This window comes from Anolis carolinensis, chromosome 1 (assembly GCF_035594765.1).
Source record: "Anolis carolinensis isolate JA03-04 chromosome 1, rAnoCar3.1.pri, whole genome shotgun sequence".
Lineage (NCBI taxonomy): Eukaryota > Metazoa > Chordata > Lepidosauria > Squamata > Dactyloidae > Anolis > Anolis carolinensis.
Genome location: NC_085841.1, coordinates 163,622,652 through 163,649,466, shown reverse-complemented (window position 1 = coordinate 163,649,466; position 26,815 = coordinate 163,622,652). Strand labels below are relative to the sequence as shown.

General features: G+C 42.8%; 1 protein-coding gene across 1 annotated transcript in view; it reads left to right on the top strand.

Annotated features, from left to right (window-relative positions):
• The window catches only part of chgb (chromogranin B), a 31,582-nt gene extending 6,426 nt beyond the window's left edge, over positions 1–25,156 (top strand). Inside the window, exons 2-5 of the mRNA XM_062957901.1 lie at positions 10,270–10,316; positions 13,457–13,550; positions 16,258–17,981; positions 24,745–25,156. Coding sequence (XP_062813971.1) covers positions 10,270–10,316; positions 13,457–13,550; positions 16,258–17,981; positions 24,745–24,828 — 1,949 coding nt within the window. The 3' untranslated portion in view covers positions 24,829–25,156. The remainder of the gene's footprint in view (positions 1–10,269; positions 10,317–13,456; positions 13,551–16,257; positions 17,982–24,744) is intronic.
• Positions 25,157–26,815: the final 1,659 nt, after the last annotated feature.

Below are 26,815 nucleotides of genomic sequence, written 5' to 3'. Positions count from 1 at the left end.
ACTCCCACCAGTCCAAGCCAGTATATACTAGTGCAGAGTGAGAGCAGGTGTAGTCCATCTGTTTTTTCTGTTTAATGCAGGGATTTTAATGTAGTCCACCTGAAAGGCCACAGTTGTGTGTCCCTGGTGTCATAACTTTCTGTGTTGTGGGCCTGTCCTGCTCAACCTTAGCGGAGAAAGGCTTCACCTAGGAAAGAGAACAGGCACATGGCAATTATGCAAGCGTCTCTACATTTTGGATGCGGAGTTCACGTGAGGGGAGAGGTACAGTCAGAATTAACTGCACTCCAGGATGGCCACACCAGCAGATGGCTCTCAGCGGTCCTTTGCCAGTTGGCTGATTGCAGCAGCTTTCTTTCCCTGTTCATTTTTAATGTTTAAATTGATGCTAGGGAGGAATGAAACAAAGCTGACAGTACCTTAACTAGCCTCCCGACATTCTGGCCTCAAATAAACAATTAGTTTCAGCCATGGCCTAGAAGACATAATATTTTCATTGGGTTCCCAGTTCTGCTGCAGCTCCTTGGCACAAGACGTCAGCGAAGGCAAAAACACAAGATCAGAGCAAGAGGTATTTAGTTCAGCATCCGGGTTGCTGTGATGGTCAGGAGCTCAAAAGGCAACTTTGCTTTCTTTCTATATACACTAATGGGTTCCTCCTAAGGGATACAGTCTCTGAATCTAGATGTTTTTGCTCTCACGTCCAATAGCTACTGCATCCTCTCCCTCCTCAAAAACCAAACTAAACCATCAAGTCAGCTTGACATCAATACCAGGAAAGATTCTGGAGCAGATAATTAAGAAGGCAGTTTGTAATTACTAGCCAACTCTTCACACAGTTGCTGAAAGTGGCCTACATTGCTCCTCCTTGCTGCCATGCGTGGGGAAGCTGTTGCCCCACACCCCGCTTTGCCAGGCTCCTCCGGCAGCTGATCTCATGGGGGAGAAGTGTTGTACGTGTATGGTGTGCGCGTCTTCCCCCCATTAAAGTCAATGGCAACAAGGGAAGCCTCCTGTGTTGCTGTGGCAGCGATGACACACCGGTTCCACCCTCCTTCATCTATTGAGTCAGCATGACATTGTCTGATGGGAGCCGGCCGGTTCCATGGGTGACCAGGGCTAGCTCGGTTTGCCTTCAATTTTAGCCCCATATGATGAGATCATTAGAAAGGAATGCTTTGATTACTGAAAGTCAACATGGATTTCTCAAAAACAAGTCATGCCAGACTAATCTCCTTTTCGATAGAATTACAGGCTTGGTAGATGCAGGGAATGCTATGGATGTAGCATATCTTGATTTCAGCAAGACCTTTGACAAAGTCCCCCATGATCTTACTGCAAGCAAACTAGTCAAATGTGGGCTAGGCAATACTACTATTAGGTAGATCTGTAATTGGTTAAGCGACTGAACCCAAAGGGTGCTCACCAATGGTTTCTCATCAGATCATATAAATCTTTTACCTTTTACCAATCCTGGAAAGAAGTGACTAGTGGAGTACTGCAGGATTCAGTCCTGGGCCAATTGCTGTTCAACATCTTCATTAATGACTTGAATGAAGGTTTAGAGGGCATGCTTATCAAGTTTGCAAATGACACCAAATTAGGAGGGATAGCTAATACTCCAGAGGACAGGATCAGAATTCAAAATGTCCTTAACAGATTTAGAGAGCTGGGCCAAAACTAACCAAATGAATTTCAACAAAGACAAATGTAAGATACTATACTTAGGCAAAAAATATATATGCAAAAATGCAGAATGGGTGGTGCCTGGCTTGGCAACAGTCTATGTGAGAAAGATCTTGGAGTCTTTGTGGACAACAAGTCGAACATAAGCCAACAGTGTGATGCAGCAGCCAAAAAAGCCAATGGGATTTTCAAAAGGGGTATAGTGTCTAGATTGAGGGAAGTCGTGGTGCCTTTGTATTCTGCTTTGATCAGACTTTACCTGGAACACTGTGTCCGATATTGTCAAGCTGGAAGCGTCCAGAGGAGAGCAACTGAAATGATAAAAGATTTGGAGACCATGTCCTATGAGGAGCAGTTTAAAGAGCTGGGTATGTTTAGCCTTCAGAAGAGAAGGTTGATAGGAAACATGATAGTTATGTATAAAATATGGTATGTGAAAAGATATCATAAGGAAGAGGGAGCAGGCTTGTTTTCTGTTGCCCTTGAAACTAAGATTCAATGGAGTAATGGGTTCAAATTACAGGAAAGGAGATTCCACCTGAACATTAGGAAGAACTTCCTGACCATAAGATTATTTATTTATTTATACCTTGCTTTATCTTTCCTGAAGGGGAATCAAAGCAGCTAAACATAAAAACATCAGCATAACAATTTTAAAATATACGAACATTAAAACAGGATTAAAAATAACCAGTATTTAAAAATTCCCAGTTAAAAGCCATAAAAACACAATCAAAGTTAAAAACCACAGCACCCCTTAGTTGATCTTAAACACCTTCATCTTTAAAGCCTGCTTGAATAAAAGGGTTTTAGCCTGCTGTTAGAAGGACAGCAGGTAGGAGGCCATTCTGGCTTCCCCGAGCAGGGAGTTCCAGAGTCAAGGGGAAGCCAAAGAGAAGAATGGCCTGTTCCATCAACCAAGCTTGAGATGGAGGTGGGACTGAGAGAAGAGCCTCTCTTGAAATTCTCAGGGCTCGGGCAGATTTGTACAATTGGATGCATTCAGTTAGAGATGTTGGACAATGGAACTGATTTGGAGTGTGGTGGAATCTTCTTCCTTGGAAGCTTTTAAACAGAGGCTGGATGGCCATCTGTCAGGGGTACTTTGATTGTACTTTTCCTGCATGGCAGAGGGCTGGACTGGATGGCTCATGTGGTCTCTTCCAACTCTATTATTCAATTATTCTTAATGAAAGATGGTAGATTGTTGAGTGGATCTTAAAGCACCTTCGGGAAAGCTAAAAAGGCAACAGCACATATTGGTGTGGCAGGGACTACAGCACTGTTAGTAGTTTTGGGATAGGTAGTGTGTATTGGGAAATAGAGAGTAAAATGGTGTGGCACCTGTCTTCTAACTGCAATGCAATCCCAATATGGGTCACCGATAACCCTATTCCCCACCATCACTGCCATGAAAAAAGAGACCAGGGCTTCAAGTCATAAATGTCTCACTTTAGACTCAGGATGGTCTGAAGCTAATGTTCATAGCCATTTCAGGTTGTGAAAATGCCCACTCTGGTGTTCTGTCTCCTTTTTGGCACATCTTTTTTGAGAACATAATTGTTACAGAGCTAAAAGATACCTTGTCAGCTTGCAATTCTAGCTGCTGCTTGATGCTGGTAATCCAATGCCATGAATATGCAGGACAGAAGACTGTTCAGTTTCTCCTTGAATATGTACAGTAAGGAAGAGCCCACCCACCATAGATTCTTTGTTAAAAGTATTATTGTAATGTTTACATGAAATCAGTGGCTTCCGGCTTGTACTATAAGCCAGCTTTAATGTCTGGGGCATCAAAGAACACGTATTGGATCTAATGGATGATTAATGAAGTACAGTAAGCCCCTGTTAATCTGATGGGTTAGGGAACGCAGCACTCTTGGAAAGTGGAATCAGTTGAAAAGTACAACCCAGGGTTTTGTTTTGTTTTTTTGCTTGCAAAAGCGTTTTGGTTGGCAAAAACAAAAATACACACGACAGTATAATGTATTGTGTGTATGAGTTTCCCAAGGAAGTCCCGTAGGCAAGAAGAACTGATGTAAGAGTGGTTCCCTTGTCAAATGAATGAAACTTGTCTGTTATTTGCAACCATTGAAAGAAAGTGAGGCCTCCCCCCACCTTTGGACCCTGCAAATGTTATGTCATGCCCATCTGGCAACATGTACGTGCCTTCTTTAGTTTACTAGCTATGTGTACTTCTAGGGGGCTGTAGGGTCACATTAAAAAGTAGAGACAAACTGTCCCTTGCATCATGATCACCACTGAAGAACAAATAAGAGAAATGTGTTATCACTCAGCCAGTCTCAGCTCTTTTGGTTCTCCACTTGTCTTTCTCCTTGTAAGTGTTGTCGTCCTCTAATGTTGGACATGCCTCCATCCCATCATGGCAGAAAAGTGGTAGAGGTTCCTGTGGGACACAGAAAGCCTAGACTCAAGAGAATACAGATAGCACCGGCCAACAAACAAATGTTAGGCCTGTTTCTGGGTATATTTGACCTGCTAATTCCAAAAATGGCTCTAGTTTCCTCCTATCAGCATTATTTTTTGAGATACAGAGCATATGCCATATACCAGTCTTTATCTGCTTACCCAGAGAAGACCATGACAACCATATCTAAAAAGCTAGAGCTGATGTGGTCTATCCAGTGCAATTTTCTGAATCAGTGCCCTAAATAACTGTCTAAAGACATCAAGCTTTTTTTTCTTTGTTCGATTATGTAATTATGGTGAAATGTACATGCTTGTGTGACTGTGTGTAAATTCTTGCACTCTTTGGTTCACAAGAACTTCCCCTCCCATTTCTCCCCATAGTTTCTGAAAACTGCTACTAGATGCTATGATTGGATATAAGTAAGAAACTTTGCCATTGGGATTTAGCTTGCAGCATTTTAATTTTTGTATACTTTTTATCATGTTTTAATTGGTTGTTTTATAGTATATTTGTTGCTGGCCCTTGTGGCAGAATGTAAGCCGCTCTGAGTCCCCTCGGGGAGAAGGGTGGGGTATAAATGCATGTAATAAATAAATAATAAATAAATAAATAGCTGCTAATGTCTAGTAGTGGGATGCTATTGCTTGGCATAACATGATGATGGATGGCTGATAATCTTGGAGCTAAACTAATTTACTCAAAAGTGAGTTCTTCACAATTTAATCTGAACATCTCAGCCTCGAGAGAGTTGTCCTGATGTTTTATTAAGTGTGCTTCCATTCCTCTCTAATGCTACCGTTGCCTCCTTCATCACATAAATATTGCTTACTAAATACTGTTCTTTGGAAGGTTGGAACCGTGCAGAATATTCTGTCTTCACTTTCAGTTGAAAACCCCATTTCAGCTTGGAGGGACCCCAAGCAGTGCAGCCCTCACAGTTGTGTCAACAACTTTTGCATTGCAGACAAGCATAGCATTGGATGGAAAGCTCTATATTTGAGCTATTCATCCATTATTTAAAAACTGTGTTGGCAAAACAGTTCGCTTACAGCAGTGCCGCCAGCTGCGTATGCTATTCCGGGTCCTGATTGACTGTGTTGCTGAATGAGTCAGGCAAAGAGCCTCTTCTGGAAGGAAGAAAGGAAGGAGGAAAAATGTGAGTCAGATGACAGAGCATTTTCACAGAGGGAGAGAGCGTGATATAGCTGTCCCCCAGCCTGATTTATGGAAATGGGGAAAAAGTATTCTCATCTCCACCACAGCACTCCCTCACGTTTTTGAAATTACAGTCATAATTCACATACAATGCGAATGCTAAAAAGCATAATGATAGCTGGTGATCATGCTTCGATGATTTTTCAAAATTATTATCTGAAGCCAGGGAGCCTTAAAATAAAAGACTTAGTTCCAAGAAGGGAGCAGTGACACCCATTAGCAAAACTAATCATGTTTTTAAAACACCTATGTTGGAGGATTATAATCTTTTATGTGGATTTCATGCTGGATATCAATTTATTTGAGGAGGATGAAGAGATTTGTATACATCCTATAGTAGAGTCTTCCAAGAAAACAAAGACAAAAACAAATAGCTAAGGGGCTGACTAAAAGAGAATAGGCCGTGCTTTAAACAGACTGGACCCAAACAGCCACAAACACACAAATACACAAATTCCTCCAACATTTCATAGGTAAAAAATGGCACACATGTTGGCTAAGCAACATCAGTGTGTGATCAGACATTTCCAGACATTTCATGTTAGTGATGCTTTTTAGAAATGTATCATTGTGCAACACAGTATTTTAGTTTTCCTAGTAAACCAGAGGTTAAACCAACCCCTTATAATAGATATGGACATATAAATAAACTGTAATGATGAAATGTATGGAGACACAACATGTCTCATGAAAAACTTGATGGGAAAACATCATTCATCCAGAATTTAATCCTGGATGAACATGCAGACCTGGCATGTATTACGGAGACCTGGCTAGATGAGTTGGGAGAGATTAATCTTACCCAGCTCTGCCTGCCAGGATACTCCGTACAGCACCAGCCGAGATCTGGAGGGAGGGGAGGTGGGGTTGCAGTGGTCTATAGGGATTCCATTCCCCTGACCAGGTGCCCCGTCCTGCAGTCTACCATGTTTGAATGTGTTCACCTGAGGGTGGGAGACCGGGACAGATTAGGGATTCTATTAGTGTACCGTCCACCCCGCTGCACTACAGTCTCCCTGCCTGAGCTAGCCGGGGTGGTCTTGGGCCTGGCGTTGGAGTCCCAACAGCTGATAGTGCTGGGGGACTTCAATGTCCATGCTGAGGCCAACCTTTTGGGCACAGCACAGGACTTCATGGCTTCCATGACAACCATGGGGCTTTCCCAACTAGTAACAGGCCTTACCCACAGAGCTGGACACACACTGGACCTGGTTTTCTGTCAAGGATGGGATGAAGGTGGCGGTGTGGGGGAGTTGACCATCACTCGGTTGCCATGGACCGATCACCACCTGATCAAGTTTAGTCTCACTGCACCCCCTAACCTCTGCAGGGGTGGAGGACCTATTAAAATGGTCCGCCCCAAGAGGCTTATGGATCCAGAAGGATTCCTGATGGCTCTTGGGGAGTTTCCCGCCTCCTTGGTTGGTGATCCTGTCGATGCTCTGGTCTCTCTCTGGAATGGGGAGATGACCAGGGCAATAGACACGATTGCTCCGGAACGTCCCCTCTCAAGTACCCAAGCTAAACCATCTCCTTGGTTCACTGAGGAGCTGGCAGCGATGAAGTGAAAGAAGAGGGGACTAGAGCGTGTGTGGCGTTCAGAGCCGAGCGAGCCAAACCGAACACGGCTATGTTCCTATCTTAGGGCATATGCCGTGGCAATAGATGCTGCAAAGAATGTTTTCCTTGCAGCTAATATTGCGTCCGCAAAGAACTGTCCGGTGGAGCTGTTCTGAGTTGTCAGAGGTTTGTTATATCCCGTCTCTTCAGATGGGATCCCTGACGACTTGGCAGCCCGCTGTGAAGCATTTGATCCGTTCTGACTTTGACGCCATATTAACGGCAGTCTATGAGGATATAGCAAGAACATCTGCTTGTCCAGTTTTGATGGACTGATTTCAATTGGTTGAGCTCGAGGATGTGGACAAGATCCTTGGAGAAGCAAGTCCAACCACATGCATCCTAGACCCCTGCCCATCCTGGCTGGTGAGAGAAGCCAGAGGGGGTTTGGCCGAGTGGGTGAAGGTGGTGGTGAATGCCTCCCTTCGAGAAGGCATTTTTCCAGTGAGCCTAAAGACGACTGTGATCAAACCGCTGTTGAAAGAGCCATCACTGGACCCCACTCAATTCGGAAACTTTCGGCCTATCTCCAATCTCCCCTATTTGGGCAAGGTTATGGAACGTGTGGTTGCCTCGCAACTCCAGGGATTCTTGGTTGACACTGATTTTCTAGCTCCGGCACAGTCTGGTTTTAGGCCGAGACATGGTACTGAGACAGCCTTGGTCGCCTTAGTGGATGATCTACGCCGGGAGCTGGACAGGGACACACAAGTGTGTCCCTGCTGGTTCTGCTGAACCTCACAGCAGCCTTCGATACCGTCAATCACGGTATCCTTCTGGGACACCTTTCGGGGATGGCTCTTGGAGGTACTGTTCTGCAGTGGCTCCACTCATTCCTGGAGGGTCGGTCCCAGATGGTGTCATTGGGGGACACCTGCTTGGCCCCACAACCTTTGTTTTGTGGGGTCCCGCAGGGGTCTGTATTGTCCCCCTTGTTGTTTAACATCTACATGAAGCCGCTGGGATAAATCATCAGGAGTTTCGGGGTGCGGTGTCATCTCTATGCAGATGATGTCCAGCTCTGTCACTCCTTTCCACCTGTCACTAAGGAGGCTGTCCAGGTCCTGAACCGGTGCTTAGCTGCTGTGTCGGACTGGATGAGGGCCAACAAATTGAAATTGAATCCAGACGAGACAGAGGTCCTCCTGGTCAGTCGTAAGGCTGGACAGGGTATAGGGTTACAGCCTGTGCTGGATGGGGTCATACTCCCACTGAAGGCACAGGTGCGCAGTCTGGGGGTGATCCTAGACTCATCGTTGAGCCTGGAACCCCAGGTCTCAGCGGTGGCTAGGGGAGCCTTTGCCCAATTAAAACTTGTGTGCCAGTTGCATCCTTACCTTGAGAAGCCAGACTTGGTCATGTTATATCCCAGACTACTGCAACTTGCTCTACGTGGGGTTGCCTTTGAAGACTATTCAGAAGCTTAAATTGGTCCAACGGGCAGCAGCCAGGTTGCTTACCGGAGCGGTGTACAGGGAGCACACAACCCCTCTGTTATGCCAGCTCCCATTGGCTGCCAGTCTGCTACCGAGCACAATTCAAAGTGCTGGCTTTAGCCTATAAAGCCCTAAACAATTATGGCCCAGCTTACCTCTACAGAGATGACATCCAACTCTACTACTCTTTTCCACCGAAATCCAAGGAAGCCCCTCGGATACTGGACCAGTGCCTGGCCACTGTGTTGGCCTGGATGAGGGCGAACAAGCTGAAGCTTAATCCTGACAAGACAGAGGTCCTCCAGGTCAGTCGTACATCTGATCGGAGTATTGGGTGGCAACCTGTGCTCGACGGGGTCACACTCCCCTTGAAGGTGCAGGTCCACAGCTTAGGAGTCCTCCTGGACTCGGCGCTGATGCTTGATGCTCAGGTGTTGGCGGTGGCTGGGAGGGCCTTTGCACAACGAAGACTCATGCGCCAGCTGCGACCATACCTCATGAAGTCAGATCTGGCCATGGTGGTCCATGCCTTGGTTACCTCCAGATTGGACTATTGCAATGTACTCTACGTGGGGCTGCCCCTGAAGATGGCCCCAAAACTACAACTGGTCCAGCGCTTGACAGCCAGATTAATAATGGGAGCAAATTACAGGGCGTGGTCTACCCCCCCTGTTTAAGGAGCTCTATTGCCTGCCGTTTATCTTCCGAGCCCAATTCAAGGTGCTGGTTGTTACCTACAAAGCCCTAAATGGTTCGGGACCAACCTAATTTCATGACTGCATTTCCCCCTATGAACCTACGCGGTCTCTTCGTTCATCGGGGGAGGCCCTCCTCTTGCTCCCACCACCTTCACAATCGCGGTTGGTGGGGACAAGGGAGAGGGCCTTTTCCATGGTGGCCCCCTGCTCTGGAACTCACTCCCTAGAGATATTAGGCAAGCCCCCAGCCTTTTAATTTTTAGGAAGACCTTAAAAACGTGGTTCTTCCAACAAGCCTTTGGTGAATGAGTTTCGCCCCTGTAAGACTTGTCCTGGTGGTATATACCTGTTGCAATTTATTCTATTCCTTCAATTGGAATAGTTCCCATGTTTATCTCATTCTTAGTCCCTTATCTGTGATAATATTCTTGGGTACCTTTCTTGACTTCATTGCTTAATATATGCACTTTATGGACCAGTTATTTTTATGCATTTTCCATGTTTTTATTCTATCCCTGTTTTATTGATATGTTTTTATTCACTGGTTTTATTTGATGTGTTTTACTATGTCTGTTATGTTTGGGCTTAGCCCCATATAAGCCGCCCCGAGTCCCTGCGGGGAGATGGTGGCGGGGTATAAAAATAAAGTTATTATTATTATTATTATTATTATTATTATTATTATTACCTGTCCGAACGTATCTTCTTCTATGAACCATCTCGAAGGTTAAGATCTTCTGGGGAGGCCCTGCTCTCGATCCCATCTCCTTTGCAGGAGCGGTTGGTGGGGATGAGAGAGAGGACTATCTACCTGTGGAACTTCCTCCCCAGTGACATTAGATCAGCCCCCTCCCTCCTGACCTTTAGAAAGAAACTAAAACTGTGGCTGTGGGACCAAGCCTTCGGACAATAAGTGATACGAAATACATGCAATTATGCCTGGAAGGACTCCTGGATTATGATTTTGGATTGTATGGTTTTAATAATTGGTTTCAATATTTAGATATTTTTAATTTTATGGTTTTTAATATATATATGTTTATTTTATTTTTATGTCTGTTTATGCAGCATTGAATTTTATGCGGCCACTCTGAATACCTTTCGGGGTGAGAAGGGCAGGGTATAAATGCAGTAAATAATTTTCCAGTTGCTTGACCCCTGGATTTTTTTTTTTACTTTCAAGGTGTTCATTCAGCACCAGTAGAAAAAGATGATCGTGTTGAAGAAATGGTAAGTGTGTGTGTCTGTGTATGTATATATATGTGTGTGTGTATGTATGTATGTATAATCAAAAACTGTATGTAGGTTTGTACCACAAAGACCCTTACATGCCATGATGGATCTGGACCAAACTTAGGACACATACCCCTTGTCATCCAAGTTAAAATTATTGAGAGTTTGAACTAAAAAGCACCCCTTTTGGGCCCTGAGCAGAGGGAAAGAAAAGAAGGAAGCAAATTGGCTAGGGGAAATGGCTTCTGTAATGTGACTGAAAAACAAAGGGAGTGAAGCAGATTGGCTGTGGCTAGGTGACATGTATATGAAGGGAAGGGAGGAAAAAGGAAAAACAGAACAAAAGAGAAAAAGAAGAAAAAGAAAGAAAGGAGGGAAGAGAAAAACAGGGAGAAGGAAGAGTGGGGGAGAAAGAAAAAACAAGAAAGGAGGAAAGGGAGAGAAAGGGGAAAGGTAAAAGGGGTGGGAAGGAAAAAACAGAAAAAAGGGAAGCTAAAGGAAGGATGAGAAAGGAAAGAAGGAAAGAGAGAGAGAGAGAGAGAGAGAGAGAGAGAGAGAGAGAGAGAGAGAAGAGGAAGAAGGAAGGTGTATGAGGAAAAGCAAGGGAAGAAGGAAGGAAAGAAAGGAAGAGAGTGGACAAAGGTGGATTAGGGAAGTGGGAGAATGAAAGAAAGAGCCATAAAGAGCCCACTATTGCCAGAGTGTTGCTATGGAGACATTGTGAGGTAAACCTTCTCAAAGCTGCAGAAGGGAGAAAGTAGGCCTCTATAATAGGTGGGCAATACTAGAGATAAAGGTAAAGGTTTTCCCTGACATTAAGTCTAGTCGTGTCCGACTCTGGGGGTTGGTGCTCACCTCTATTTCTAAGCCAAAGAGCTGGCATTATCCAAGATGTCTCCAAGGTCATGTGGCCAGCATGACTGCATGGAGTGCTGTTACCTTCCCGCCGGAGCTGTACCTATTGATCTACTCACATTTGCATGTTTTCGAACTGCTAGGTTGGCAGAAGCTAGGAACTCACCCTGCTCCCAGTATTTGAACTGCCAACCTTTCGGTCAGCAAGTTCAGCAGCTCAGCGGTTTGATCCGCTGGACCACCAGGGGCTCTCTACTACCAGAGATATACTCTAGTATATATATGTACTGCATATTTGAAAACCCTGCTATTACATTCCCTAAAAGAATATTTGGGTGAAATAAATTACATTTCTTCCCGCAGCTTATCAAAGATACTCCAGTGAACACCTGTGGCTTCTTAACACACAGGTGGTTCACCCCCCTCTTTTTATTCCAGTGATGGGCAGCGCCTTGGTTGCAAATTTTCAGAAGTGTCAGCCTTACTGAGTGAAATGGCAGCTCTCATGAGCTCTCTTTTGGGAACTACCATCCTCAGCCAGCTGAGGGATTCTGGGACCTTAGCATTAGACCAAAAAGGGTGCTTTGAATGCGATTTCCTGCTTCTTAGCAGGGGGTTGGACTAGATGGCCCATGTGGTCTCTTCCAACTCTACTATTCTATGATTCTATGATTCTACATTTTCGAGTTGCAAATGCAGTATGACCCCTGTATCTGTGGGGGAATATGTTTGAAGACACCCATCCCAACTGTGGATAGTAGTGGGCCCTATATTTTGACTAGACTTGGGTAGTAAGTATACTATACAAGTCCCCTGGAGGTCCTACAGAGGCCCACAAATGCTTTCGGGAGAAAAGTATTGTGGAGCATGGGTAAGTGAAACTGTGTTGTACTGCACTCTATGATCTTTGGTCTAGCCTGACTGCAAAATGGAAGGCAAATAATGGTTGTACAAGAAACAATACCATTTCCTGTGCAGTTTAAGAATGTTGGAAAAATCTTTGCCTCTTAGTAAGAGATGCTCATCTGTTGACATACATGAACTTAATAATAATAATAATAATAATAATAATAATAATAATAATAATAATAACAACAACAACAACAAAATTACCACCTGCCAGCTGCAGAAGGCCACCTTACTGGGATCTGCATGCATTATTCGCCAATACATCACACAGTCCTAGACACTTGAGAAGTGTCCGATGTGTGATCCAATACAACAGCCAGCAGAGTGTCTTCTGTGGACTCATCTTGTTGTGTTTCAAATAATAATAAAAATAATTTAAAAAATCTTAATTTGTACTCCGCCACCATATCCCCAAAGACACTCAGGGCGGCGCACCGAAGCACTCCAAGTGCTGAATATAAACAACAATACACAAGTATAAATACAATGACATAAATATAAACAACAGTGCATATAAAATCCCACTAATAAAATCATAAAAGTATAAAATTATTGGTAGAACTTGGGTATAAAAGGGCTATCTGCCGTAACTATCAAAGTGCGGAGCAGTAAAATCTGTGGTTCATCAAGCTGACCATAGATTACATAAGATCAAAGGCCTGTCTGAAGAACTGTTTTTAAACTCACCCTAAAGGCCTGAAGAGTGGGGGCTAACCTAATTTCTTTAGGGAGCGTATTTCAGAGCTGGGGAGCCACCACCGAGCAGCCCCTCCCTCTCGTCCCCACTGATCATACTTGATACGGTGGTGGGACCAAGAGAAGAGCCTCCCAGCAGATCTTAATGCCCGCATTGAGTCATAGAAGGAAATGTGGTCTCAAAGATAGGTTGGACCCTAAGCATATAGAACTTTATAGGTAATCACTTGCATCTGTTGACATACAGCTGTCGACATACAGCTGTGTCCAGGATGGCCCCAATGGTTAATCAATGTGAGATTACTGCCTCAGGCAGCAGATTTGGGGCTGAGATCCAATATTGCCCCAGAAGGGTGCGAGACTCTGTTACATAGGCTGTGTTTCTGCCCTCAATGTAATGCAGCCTCATAACATTAAGTGACACTGATTTCAATGCAGCCTGATAACATTGAGACACATTGATAGGGTTCAGCACCTTGGATAGCTCTTTAGAACTCATTGTTGCCAGTGTACTATTGCTGTCGTCATCTGTGTTGCGTTTGCTGAAGTCATTTTCAAAAATTACTTTATTGATCTGAGTATAATTTAACCATCTTTGAAAACTTCCACCGGATATGGTAGAATTTTAAAATGAAGAGCAGAAACATTCTGAGTTCTCATTATTGCCTTTGCTCTAGGTAACGCGGTGCATTGTAGAAGTTCTTTTGAATGTTCTCTCAAAGGCCGATGCTCCACCCATCAATCCTTTGTGCAAGGAATTTCTGAAAAACAGTAAGTGTGACTCTCTACTTAAGTGTGCTATCTTTAAGGGAACCTGACAAAGGCTCACTCTACACCAGGGGGTCCTCAGACTTTTTAAGATGAGGGCCTGTTTAACTGCCCCACGAGACTATTAGGCGGCTGGACTATAGACTGAAAAAAATGAATGAATTCCTATGCACACTGCTCATATTTTATTTGTAATGCAAAAATTTTTTGAAAGAACAATGCAATATTTAAAATCAAGAACAATTTTAATCAACATAAACTTATCAGTCTTTCAATAGGAAGTGTGGACCCAGTTTTTGCCAATAAGATAATCTGGTTAATTAGCATTGTTGTGTGCCTTTCAAGTCATTTCAGACTTAGGGCAACAACCTAAAGTTTAGGGCGGGGAAATGACCTTGGAAGGCTGCATCCAGCCTGCAGGCCTTAGTTTGAGGACCCATGATCTACACTATAGAATTAATGTGCTTGAGTGGGTGGGGGGACAGAGAGATTGGACATTGGATCGTAGAGGTCTACCAGGTTCATAGAAAGAGATGCAGTCCTTCAGATAACTGGAACTGGAGCCATATAGGAATTTGTAGGTCAAAACCAGCACTTTGAATTGTGCCCAAAAACGTGTTGGCAGCCAATGGAATTGTTGCAACAGAGGAGTTGTAATCAAGAGTAGTGAGTTTGCATTGGGATGGCAGGAGAACCATTGTGGACAAACTAAGGGCAAACACATTAAGAAAGAGCTCAGTATAAAAGTATCTTCATACAATGAATATGTCCTGTTATTGAAATACACAAATGTAAGTTGTGCTATGTATGGAGGATTTTCTTTGGAATACGGGACAATATGAAACAATCATATCCATTCTGCATGTTAAGAATTAGAGTTTCCAACAATCTTAGCTCCCTTTTTTGGGAAAAGTATGAAATCTAAAAACTGTTAGGAATTAGCTTTCGTTAAGCAGACAAAGCATGTTTCTATTTTTCTACATTGCTTTCCTGAGTTCCCTTGTTGACCTCAAAAACAAACAAAACATGCAGTTTCAGGTTACAAACTTACCTTTTTAAGTGTAACTTAAATCCAACAACTTAAAAATACAAAAAGCCAAAAAAAAAAAAATCCCAACACACAGGCACTAATATAGAAAGCAAATCAAAAGCATGAAATATAAAAATAACCCTGTAATATTTCTACCTCATTACATTTCCTAACTCCATCAAAACATTACAAATAAAATCTATTCTCTTAAAAATGAGAAAAATACTTAAATGCTTAATACTTTAAATACTTAAAAGTTTGTACATCCTAACTAACTAATGAAAAGATTAGGTTAAGTGTTCATTTTTAACTCACCATCTTTCAAGCAAAGCAGAAGTGGAGATTAGGAGAGGATCAGAAACAAAAATTGGAAATGTACAGAGTCTGAAAAGAAGGAAACCAACACCTTCAAAGGTCTACTTGCAGGGTATTTATGACTGTGCATTTCAAAGGGTCTTATGAAGGTGAAATCTGGCCTCCGATGGCCATGCTTCCTTACCTATGGCATCACGGCTGAAGTCAATTTTGTATAGATGATTCTAAAACGTTGAACTGGCACTATTAGACTTTAAAGTATAATATACTAGTGTTGGTGCTAACCTTCTGCTTCCCCTGCCCTGAAAGCTGCCCCTAAGGAAATCTCTAAAATTGAGCCCAGCCCTTTTGCTGAGAGGTGCTTTGCCTTTGCTTCAAGGCAAGTTTGTTGACTGGAAACATGTTTACCTTTATTTTGCACCTGAAAAAAAAAACTTAAAAAGAGATAGAATGAAACCAGGAAAAAGAATGGGTAAATGCTGAAGGTGTTGCATTTGATTAAAAAAATGGCTATGTCCGTTTTACTCCTTTGCTGTGGCCTGAAGCAAACCCTGCTTCTAAATGACAATTGAGTTAATATTTGGGTTCAGATGGCTCCTCTGCAGAGTTGTTGAGGGTCCTGCTTTCTTTGTCATAGTTAAAGTGGGACATACTCATCCTGTCCATAGCTTCTAGTTATCTATTAATCGTCTGTCATCCTACCTTTTAGCTGCTGTTTAAATGTCCCTGTTCCTCTCCCCTATATTCACTTTCCCCCTTTGATCGCAGCTTACTTCAGAGGCTCTAAACAGAGTCGAAGTATGGAAACAGTTTGTTCAGCTCAGCAAGGAGGAGCGGGACAGTGAGGAGGATTCCCTAGCAGACTAGGCCCCTTCCACACAGCTATATAAAATCCACATTGAACTGGATTATACGGCAGTGTGGACTCAAATAACCCAGTTCAAAGCAGATATTGTGGATTATGTGCCTTCATATTCTGGGTTATATTGCTGTGTAGAAGGGCCCTTAAGCAAAAGCAAACTGTTGCAGCCCCTCCTAGCTTTGTCATTCATAACTTTAGCTTTCCTGGTTGCACCCTGATGTTGCTTGGCCACACATGGCCTGGTTTTTATGTCTGAAAGGTTGGACAGCATACCCCTCCCATTATTAGGCAACCATGATATCATGATGGTAAAACAGTTACATATCAGTAGAGAAAATGATCTACACATATTGATCCTCCTCTGTTCCTGAGTCCTCATCCTCTCAGATGGACAGAAAAGAATAGGCATAAAATTAAATAGGATTGACAGAAGATGCTTCAGGTAGAAGGAAGGAACAATGGCATACTCATAACAAAACCAATGTTTTTGTTTTGTTTCTAAGGCAACCGACAAAAGGAAGAAGAGCAAGATGGGGCCCGAGATTTGGAGCCCAACACAATGCAGAAACCACAAGAACAGCCTGTGAAGGAAGGACAAGGCCTAAATGAAGAAGAGTTTAAAAGGCAGGCCGAAGTGGGTGAGAAGTGGCATCCAGAGGAAAAACAGCATAATGGAAATGACAATGCAGAAGAAGATTCTTACTCTGTTGATGAAGCCCATAAAGGAGAAATCAAGGAGAACGAGGATAAAAGAACTGAGGAGGATGGCAGCTATAAAAGAAACTTCCACAGTGAAAAAGAAAGCCAAACAAAGAAACACAGTGAAGACCTGGAACGTGAGCTTCAGGATAAAAATATCCTTCCTCCCCCAGGAAAAGTGACCGAGGATGACTACAAACGCTCTGGAGGCCAACGGGAGGAAATTGTGCATAGCCAAGAAAGGGAAAATGAAGATAGCAAGGAAGAGGAAGATGCTGAGGAGGAGGAGGAAGAGGAAGAGGAGGAGAGCAGTGAAAAGTATCACCATAGTTTTCATCGAGAATTTGAAGACTCTTCTGAGAGAGAAGATGTGGATACAGACAAACGAGGACATAAACCAAGATATTACTATAGGAAACCAAGGTTGGGCAACTCCTCAGAATATAAGAGATGGCATCATGATGAGAAGAAGGAGTCACCTGAAGAGTCAAGTGAGGAAGAACATGAATTCTGGGATAAAAGAGGCCACTTCCCCAAACATTATTATGAAGCAAGACATCATTCTGAAGATAAAAGAAACTCAGTTGAAATGCATGGCTCTGAAGAAATGGGAGGAAAGAGCAAGAACAAAGAGCATCCAGATAAATGGCAGCCCAGTAGAGAAGACAGTGAAGAGGAAGCTATGGGGCACCACAGTTGGAGAAATGAAGAGAAAAAGCATGATCTTGAGAGGAAGAGACTCCGAGAGGAATTACAAAAGGAGCTGAGACACCACTTTGAGGAACGGACCCCTCACAGCAAGCCTGGTGAGGAAGATGTAGCCAAGGAACATGGCAGAGATGAGAAGAGGCATCAACATGACAAAGAACGTCTGCAGTTACAGCTGGAGGAGTTGCCAAAGCTGCAGACTATGGAGAAGGAGGATAAAGAGCAGAGATTCCACATCCCGGAAGAAGGAGAGAAGGAAGAAAAACGCCATTATCCTTCTGTCCTTGAGGAAGAGCTAGAAGAAAGGCACCACAACGAGAGAGGAAACCATGTTGCCAGTAAGAGGACACTTCTGCTTGAAGAGGGCTACCCAAGGAGCCACTATCTTGTAGAAAACGTGAAAAGAGCTGTAGCCCCATATATCCCTTACTATCAGCAGTTCAGGTGGAAGAACAGACATGCTGAGAAGAAGGCTGACATTGAAAATCCTTTTCTGGAGAGTGAAGAAGAAGAGCCCAGATCCCAAATGAACGAGCGAGACTTCGTCCCCGAGTACAACGACTATGATTTGTGGGAGAAGAAACAACTAATGGATGACCTGGGTCACAAACACAGCGAGAACAACAATCCTGAAAGGAGTCACAAATTTTATGTGAAAAGGCAATACAACAAGATGGATCAACTTGCCCATCTTCTGAGCAACCGGAAGAAATCAGTCGAATTCCCAGAACTTTACAGTTCGAGGGAAGATATGAAAAGAGGGCACGTCATCAGAAGTGGCGAGGGCAAGCTCAGGCAGAGGCCTCTGACCCAAGAAGAGGTATTGCATGATTTATTTTGTTGGGAAATATATTGGTTTTCAAATATCAACAGAGTTTTAAAAAATTCAGCAGGATGATCTTGATTCATGTATGCATTTATTTAGTTTATATCTTGCCTCTCTCCCAGCATGAGTCTCAAGGTGGATCACACTGTAAATTAAAATCAATATAAATCAAATATAGTTAAAACATTAAGTAATGCAGATGTTTGAAAGGCAAGTAAAAAAAAACAGTAGTATTAAACAATGTGTTGTCGAAGGCTTTCATGGCCGGGATCACAGGGTTGTTGTATGTCTTTCGGGCTGTGTGGCCATGCTTCTGGAACATGGCCACACAGCCCGAAAGACATACAGCAACCCAGTATTAAACAATATTTGCCAATATTGTACAATGGCTACTTAGTTGTGCCTGCATAGCTAAGACTCATTATGTTTATATAACTAAGTGGGCCCTTGGTATCTGTTAGGGTTTGATTCCAGGATCTCCTGTGGATACTAAAATATGTAGATGTTTAAGTCGTATTATATATCATAACATAACAAAATGTTTTGGATATAAAACTAGCATATATACTTGGAGTTACCTAGGTGTCGAGGGGCTGCTGTCCTCCTGCTTTGTTCCCTTCTTTCTCTTTCTTTCCACCAGGCATACCTTTTCCCTTTTCCTTGTAGTACTTTCCTCCCCGTCCCCATATATATAGTAGCGCAGGTGGTTAAAGCACTAAGCTGCTGAACTTGCTGATCGAAAGGTCGGCGGTTCGAACCTGGGAAGCGGGGTGAGCTCCTGCTGTTAGCCCCAGCTTCTGCCAACCTAGCAGTTCAAAAAAACATGCAAATGTGAGTACATCAATAGGTACTTCTCAAGGCAGTAAGGTAACAGTGCCCCATGCAGTCATGCCAGCCACATGACCTTAGAGGTGTTTACGGACAATACCAGCTCTTCGTCTTAGAAATTGAGATAAGAACCAACCCCCAGAGTTGGACACAACTGGATTTACTCTCAGGGGAAAATCTTTACTATATATATGACACATTTCTTTCCCAGTGACATCACAGCCAATCCTTCACATAGCAACAGCTAATCCTGTGACATCACAAAGGACCAACAGTCTTAGAGATATAGACAGACAAGCAGACATACATACATACGTACTTTGACTTTTAAGTATATAGATGGAAAATCAAGGTTTGTCTTTTAGATTTAAAAATAAAGGTGTGGATGCTGAATCATAGATATGGAAGATTGACTGTGTTGGCAAATATTTAATTACACCTGTGTAACTAAGAACATCTATGTATAAGTGACATCTTTGTAGCTAAGTAATATCTCCTTGCTCACCTTTGCCAACCCACCTTAAGAGGTGCCAATTGAATCAAGCACAGGAAGGAGGTCCCAAAAAAGAGATCCCATCTAGGTGTAAGGAGGATGACATTTCTGCTCCCCTCCCAACAGTGAGTGAGACTTGCAATAGGTAGAGGTCCTGCTTCTGATTGCCACAGCCTAACTTGCTGGCGGGAGGAGGGTGGAAATACTCCCCTCCTTGCATCTCGTTGGAAAACCGAACAGCTCTTCTTTGTCCAATCCAGCTGCTCAATCTTAAGATGGACTGAGTGGCATTTATGTAGTTTACAGTTGCAACATGCCTTACCAAGTACAAAGCAATTACAGACCTGTAGGCTAAGGTAAAGGATTTCCCCTTCATTAAGTCTAGTCGTGTCTGACTCTGGGGGTTGGTGCTCATCTCCATTTCTAAGCTGAACTGCTGGCGTTGTCCATAGATGCCTCCGAGGTCATGTGGCCAGCCTGACTGCATGGAGCACTGTTACCTTCCTGCTGGAGCGGCACCTATTGCTCTATTCACATTTGCATGTTTGCTAGGTTATCATAAGCTGAGGCTAACGGGGAGCTCAGCCCGCTCCAGGGATTCAAACTGTCAACCTTTCAGTCAGCAAGTTCAGCAGCTCAGTGGTTTAACCTACTGTGCCACCGGGAGCTTCAACAGATCCGTAACTAGCCTGCAAATCTGTGGCAGCAACATTACTTTAATGGTTGTTTCCAAAGGCAATTTATATGTGGCCAATGGCATTCACAAAAAGACATTCCACCCTCTTCATTGCTAAAGCTTATTATTGGCAACATGATCGTGCTGACATGTGCAAAGTCCTTCCTGTTCACACTTCACATCCAAATAGCACACAGAACCAGCAGTGTGTTGCCCTTAGAATCTGGCTTTGGCTGGCTTTCACTCAGTCCTCAGGTACCCTCAGATATCATTTACACTTGTGCCTCCCTGGAATTACATAACATGCTGGTATTTACCCTCTAGAAACTTGTCAGCAAAAGTGAACACTTAAGAAAAAGGTGTTCCATGTTGGATTTTGAGAGCTGGAATGTTAAGAAGCTGGCATTCAGGTGCTTGGGCACGATAGAACAGACTTCCAAGTAAACATATATATGATTACACTGTCAGATAGGTTCTTGCTTCCATTGCCTAACAAACGATTAAATCAGTGATGGGCAACCTTTTGAGCTTAGTGTGTCAAAATTTGCCAAAAAACTGAGCATAACTTGGGTGGTGTGTCACTTCACTACAGTAGAGTCTTGCTTATCCAACATTCTGGATTATCCAACTCAGTCTGCCTTTTAGTAGTCAATGTTTTCAATACATTGCAATATTTTGGTGCTAAATTCGTAAATTTGTAAAATCTTAAATTCGTAAATTTGTAAAATCTTAACATAATTTGATGTTTAATAGGCTTTTCCTTAATCTCTCCTTATTATCCAACATTTTTGCTTATCCAATGTTCTGCCAGCCGTTTATGTTGGATAAGCGAGACTCTACTATATTTCTAACGGTGGGAAACAACACCCATAGCATAGGCCCTCGCCTCTCCCAGTCTGCCCCTCACTTATCTAAGTAATGATGGTCAATTAGAAATCCACGACACCCTAGAACAGTAGATTGGATGATGGTTGCTGTGGTTATGTGGTTGCTGGTAATGCAATCACAAGGCCCCCAGACATGGCTCCCCGTTGCCATTCCGCTGTTCCCTGCTCCGCCGGCCAGAAGTGAGGTCAAAGATCCCCTAATGGCCTAACCGGAAGTCCCAGACCTAGACACTCCATGCCGGAGTTCTGTTGTTTTGGCCTACAGACCTCCGGCACAGAGTGTCTACACTACAGCAAATGTTTTATTCTCGGCTACTGCACCTGACTGTGCAGGAGCCGAGGATGAAACGTCCTTCTCTCTATGCAGCCCCATACTTCTCTGTATGTGGCCACATATGGTCGCGTGTCATTGAAAATGGCTATGTGTGTCAGTGCTGACATGCGTGTCATAGATTCGCCATCACGGGATTAAATTATTCCCTTGAGTTATTTTTCTATGGCACCCACACCTACCTCCAAAGGAAGAGGGGCTGCAAATTGCTTTGTAGTGCCCTCCACAAAAGGACTCACTCCAATGAAGTTTGAGTGTGTCCAAGACAAGATGGGAACATTTTTTCTTTTCCCATCAAGGGCCACATCCCCTCAAGGGTAATCTGTTGAAGCCACATGGTGATGTAGGCAGAATAAGATCCAAATCATGGATGTAACTTCAAAACTCTCTCTCTCTCTTTCATTGGCTAGAATTCGAAGCCCTGGTGGTGCAATGGATTAAACCCTTGTGCCAGCAGGACTACTGACTGACAGCTCGGTGGTTTGAATCCAGGGAGAGCAGGTGAGCTCCCTCTGTCAGCTCCAGCTCCCCATGCAAGGACATGAGAGAAGCCTCTCAAAAGGAGGGTAAAACATCAAACATCTGGGCGTCCCCTGGGCAGATAGTCAATCTCTCACACCAGAAGCGACTTGCAGTTTCTCAAGTTGCTTCTGATACGAAAATAAATTGGCTAGAATTTAGTCTAAGACATATCTACATGGGATGGAGAAATCTTCATCCACCTTGGCCTTCATTGAGGGCTACTTGAGAACTGGCAAAATGACTCTATTCGGAAGTGATGCTTTGGAGCTAAGCCTTTGCTTTTCATTATATGTAAAAACCAAGCACAATCCATTGCCACATTATAATTATTTTTTTAATGCTAAAGGGGACTGGGAACCAGAGGACTTTGCTTGAATGACTGGATTTGTGGAGCATCTGTTCCCCTGTCCTAATCTCAATGATATAACCTCTGCAATTTATAGCACATGACTATGTCATCATAACCCCATAGTTGCTTGCTCAGTGATTTCAGAGAAACATACTGTACATGTCTTGCATAAGATTTGAAACCCGAGTATGTTGTTTCAGAGAAACACATGTAGCCTTGAGGTAATCTCATCAGATTCGTAACCACAACTATCACATGGCAGGAAGTGCTGGAGTAAAAGGGAACTTGCAGTTCTAAATAAACACTTGGCTGAAATTATAAGGTTTATAAACAAGCATGCTTGTACTTTAAGATCATGTTGCTGCTGCAATGCTGACAATATATCTAATATTATACAATAGTATAGAGCACTATGCATGTCAGTATACGATTGAGAATGATTACTGTTCACAATGACTATACATTATATCTAGTATCATTTGCAACAAGTTTCTTAATACCAATTGCTGAGGAACACAAGAGGCACATACTTCCCACTGTCTCTATTTGGCATTAATTCTTTATCATTCCCTTTTCAGTGATTTCTTGCCCCCTCTCACTTTGTCCACAGCTTCCTTAAATTGTTGCGAACTGAGGCCCCTTCTACATTGCCATATAATCCAGATTATCAAATCATATAATCCACATCATCTGCTTTGAACTGGATTATATGAGTCTACACTGTCATATAATCCAGTTCAAAGAAGATAATCTGGATTGTATATGGCAATGTAGAAGGGGCCTGAGTTCAAAGTGTAAAAGTGGTTTCAATTAACTCAGCAGGGGGAGAAGAGAGTTGTAATATTGCCTTTACAATAGTCTTGGGCTAAATCAAACCGCTGCAGCTGCTCTTAGGTGTATCTCATTAATAACTTTTGCCATCTTGACCATATTCTACTGCAGCTTTCACCTATGCGGTGGCACAAGATGCTCACATCTTGTTGGTTCTCATTGGCCTTTGGTGAGCCATGGTGTGAACAGTATATGAGATCTCTTGTATTGGAAAGAAATCTGGACTTAAATCTTGACACACGCATCCTGAAAAATAGCCTTTTGTGGCACACATTGATGACTCTCATAATGATTTCAATGATGGCATGGAAAAAATCCTTATCAAGTTACAAAGCTAGGTAGGGATTCATTGAAGACAAGAACAGAATTCAAAAGGATGTTGATAAACTAGAAACTTGGGAAGAAATTTTAGAAAATAATGTTTGAGATAAACATAAATGTCGACATTTCAGTTACAAAAACCAAATGCATATTTCCAGGAAAAGATACATTGCTCAGGAGTATTATGTGTGAAAAGGACCTTGGGATTATTGCTTCAAAAACTGAACATGTTCATAAACTGAACATGAACTAATAGTAAAGGTAAAGGTTTCCCCCTGAAATTAAGTCTAGTCATGTCTCACTCTGGGGATTGGTGCTCATCTCCATTTCTAGGCCGAAGAGCCAGCATTGTCCATAGACACCTCCAAGGTCATGTGGCCGGCATGACTGCATGGAGTGCCGTTACCTTCCCGCTGGAGCGGTACTTATTGATCTACTCAAATTTGCATGTTTTTGAACTGCTAGGTTGGCAAAAGCTGGGGCTAATAGCAGGAGGCTCACCCCGCTCCCCAGAGTCAAACCGCTGACCTTTCAGTCAGCAAGCTCAGGAACTCAGCGGTTTAACCCGCTGTGCCACTGGGGGCTCTGTATGATACTGCAGCAAATAAAGTGCATGTTATTTTAATTTGCATAGCTTCCAAGCTGAGCAATGTAACATCCACGCTATATTAACAGAGAGAGGATATTTGCAGTATCCTCTATTGGTCAAATCACTGCCACAAGTGATTCCTAACCATTCAGTTTTAAGTGTCCCATTTTAGGAAGGCTACAGATGGGTTGGAGTGGCTTCCGAGAAAGGAAACAAAGATGATAAAAGGTACCCGCTCTAATGGTTTTCAGTAAAGTAGATTGTGTTGAGACCTCTTGACAGTAAAAATGGTTTGGCAATTGAACTGATTGCTTAGGAAGGTCTTGGGGTTTCCGTCTCTGGATGTTTTCGGAAAGTGGGATCATTGTTGAGGGATCATAGGAATTATTGTCCAATAAACCACTTTCTAAGCCAGTGGTTCTCAATCTGGGGTTCCCAGATATTTTTGGCCTTCAACTCCCAGAAATCCTAACAGCTGGTAAATTGGCTGGGATTTCTGGAAGTTGCAGCCCACAACACCACAGGTTGAGAACCACTGCCCTAAGCTCTGAGTCAAATACCTTGGGGTGAAACATATACTTAAGTACCAGCTTGTTTGGTTTCTTTCCGACAGAGCAAACATGACAGTGATACAGCAACAGTGCCCCCTTCCGTGCTGCTCTCGTTTGGTGCAGGAGTTTTAGATAGAAACTGTTGGCTCCTGAGAGGCCCAGGAAAACCAAAGGGATCACATTGTGAGGAAATTAATACATGCAAATGAATTATAGCCATACGTAATTTTTCCTCACCATGGAGCTTAGCAGCAGCAGACCTTTTATGAAAAAGGTGGCAGACAAATAATACAAATGCAATAATTTGCAACATAATGATTTGTAGTCCATAATCTAAAGCTGTGATGCCATAATTTATTTTATTTCCCATTCTTCACAGGAGAAAGAACTGGAAAATCTGGCTGCGATGGATTTGGAACTCCAGAAGATAGCTGAGAAATTCAACAGTAACCGGCAGGGGTAAATTTTGCCTGTCTGAATCTTGGAAATTGTGAAATCTGGCTTTATTTACAGTATCCTCTCTCTATTGGTCAAATCACTGCCATTAGTGTTGTTTTCTCCCCTTCCTAACCAGGAATGCAGTTTACTATCCACAAAACGTGTGATTTACATGGGTGCAAGTGAGCATCTTGATATTCCCAATATGCTAGGGAGATCTGAGCAGCATGAATACTAGTGTATAGACTTCTGTGCAAGACATTTTTAAGTGTGTGTGGAAACAATTGTCTTTGTGTTCTTCAAAAATATATTCTTTGTTAGAAATAATAAAACCACATTGTCCACAACATCCACACACTTGCCTCCTCTGTTAAGTCTTAACGTGATATATAGTACTGTGGTCAGAGGGAACAAAAGACAAATCACAGCTCCACGTCGAAGGCATGGGAGCCAATGGGATGGATCTGAATGGGATGCCAGACTGTGCTCAAACACTCTGCACTGGTTCTATGTCATGCCTTTTCAGACACCCTTCCAAAGCTCACAGTGCCAGAACTCCGTAAGAGAATGGGACTTTGCAAAAAAACAAAAAAACAAAACTCTGGAAATGGAAAATTAGAAAAGGCATAGCCCAGCCTTCATTCATATACATGGATGGGGGACAACCCATTAATAGCAGCTCACATAGGCTATACAATAGACCCTCTATGTTTCCTGAAGGTAGGAGTACAAGACCCCCATGAAAGTAGAAAAACTTTTAAAAACTATTTTTAAAGAACGTAAGAGGATACCTTGTTGGGTGAGTGGGCTTATTAAGAAAAGGCCCTCCCCATAAACATATAGCAGAGTAACTTATTAGCAGCAGCATGACCCAGCACCAGTAGCCAAAAGTGACAAAAAACAAAACAAAACAAAAACACAGAGACCAATGTTATTTCTTCCTTAGGAGGCTTTTCTTTGTAGCAAAATAATATGGTTGCACTCTTTAAAAAAACAAGGTTTCCATAACAGAAATGAAGTTCTTTATACTTCCTTCTTTGGTTCCACGCTGGGCTTCTTTCTCATGCAGATAAACTGCTTTGCTCTCACAAAGCCTCCTCTCACACCAAACTTATACAGGAGCTTCACACAGCAGCCTTCACACTGAAGCTCCACACGAGGCCTTCAACCTGGGGCTTCCCTCACTGAAGCTTCTCTCACTGAGGCCTTCTCATGCAGAGGCCTACTATGCTGCAGGCACACCTGCTTATATTGAACTGCAGCTTTTGCGGAGTCATTGCATCCATTTACCCTTTCAGTGCTTGACTCACATTTTTGTGATTAAAAATACCTAGTTAATTTTTAATATTTCTGACATACCTCTCTGAGAATATCTGGATTCTCCAATGTGACTCCTCTGGCAGAGGGTGATCCTAGAGTCCCACCTTGAGTGAATATATGTATGAACCAAACCTAAAAGTAATCACATCTGCAAACATTAAATCCACAAATGTGGAAGGTTGAGAAAGGGACTATTAAAACTATCTCTGAGTGCTCCTTACCTAAGAAATGCATGGGGGTGACCATAAGCCAGGTGAGTTGAAAGCACATATATACCAATGCCTTTTGAATAGAAGCTTTTCAAGATATGAAAGAGCAAAGAATTGAAGTCGGAGCTTCCAACTCACAGTATTTGTGTTCCAAATTCTGCACTCACCTTGAACCATTTCTAAGCTCTTTAATGAAATGGACATTAATTGCAAGCAATGTCAGTAAAATAGAACTTACCAGATACCTGTGAAAATACAGATTTCATATAGATAACTTCATATCCTTTAAGACCTTAGAAAATAAACAAAGGCTTCTACCACCAATAATGAGGAATGCAATGGTACTTTCATGTTCATATTGACAAAATATGGGATGATCAGAGAAGCCATTCTTTGGGAAAGTACAAATGGCCCCATTTGAGGAATGTTGGATATGTAAAGATTTGCTGGGGGGAAAGATACAGGGGTATGGAGGAATTGAGC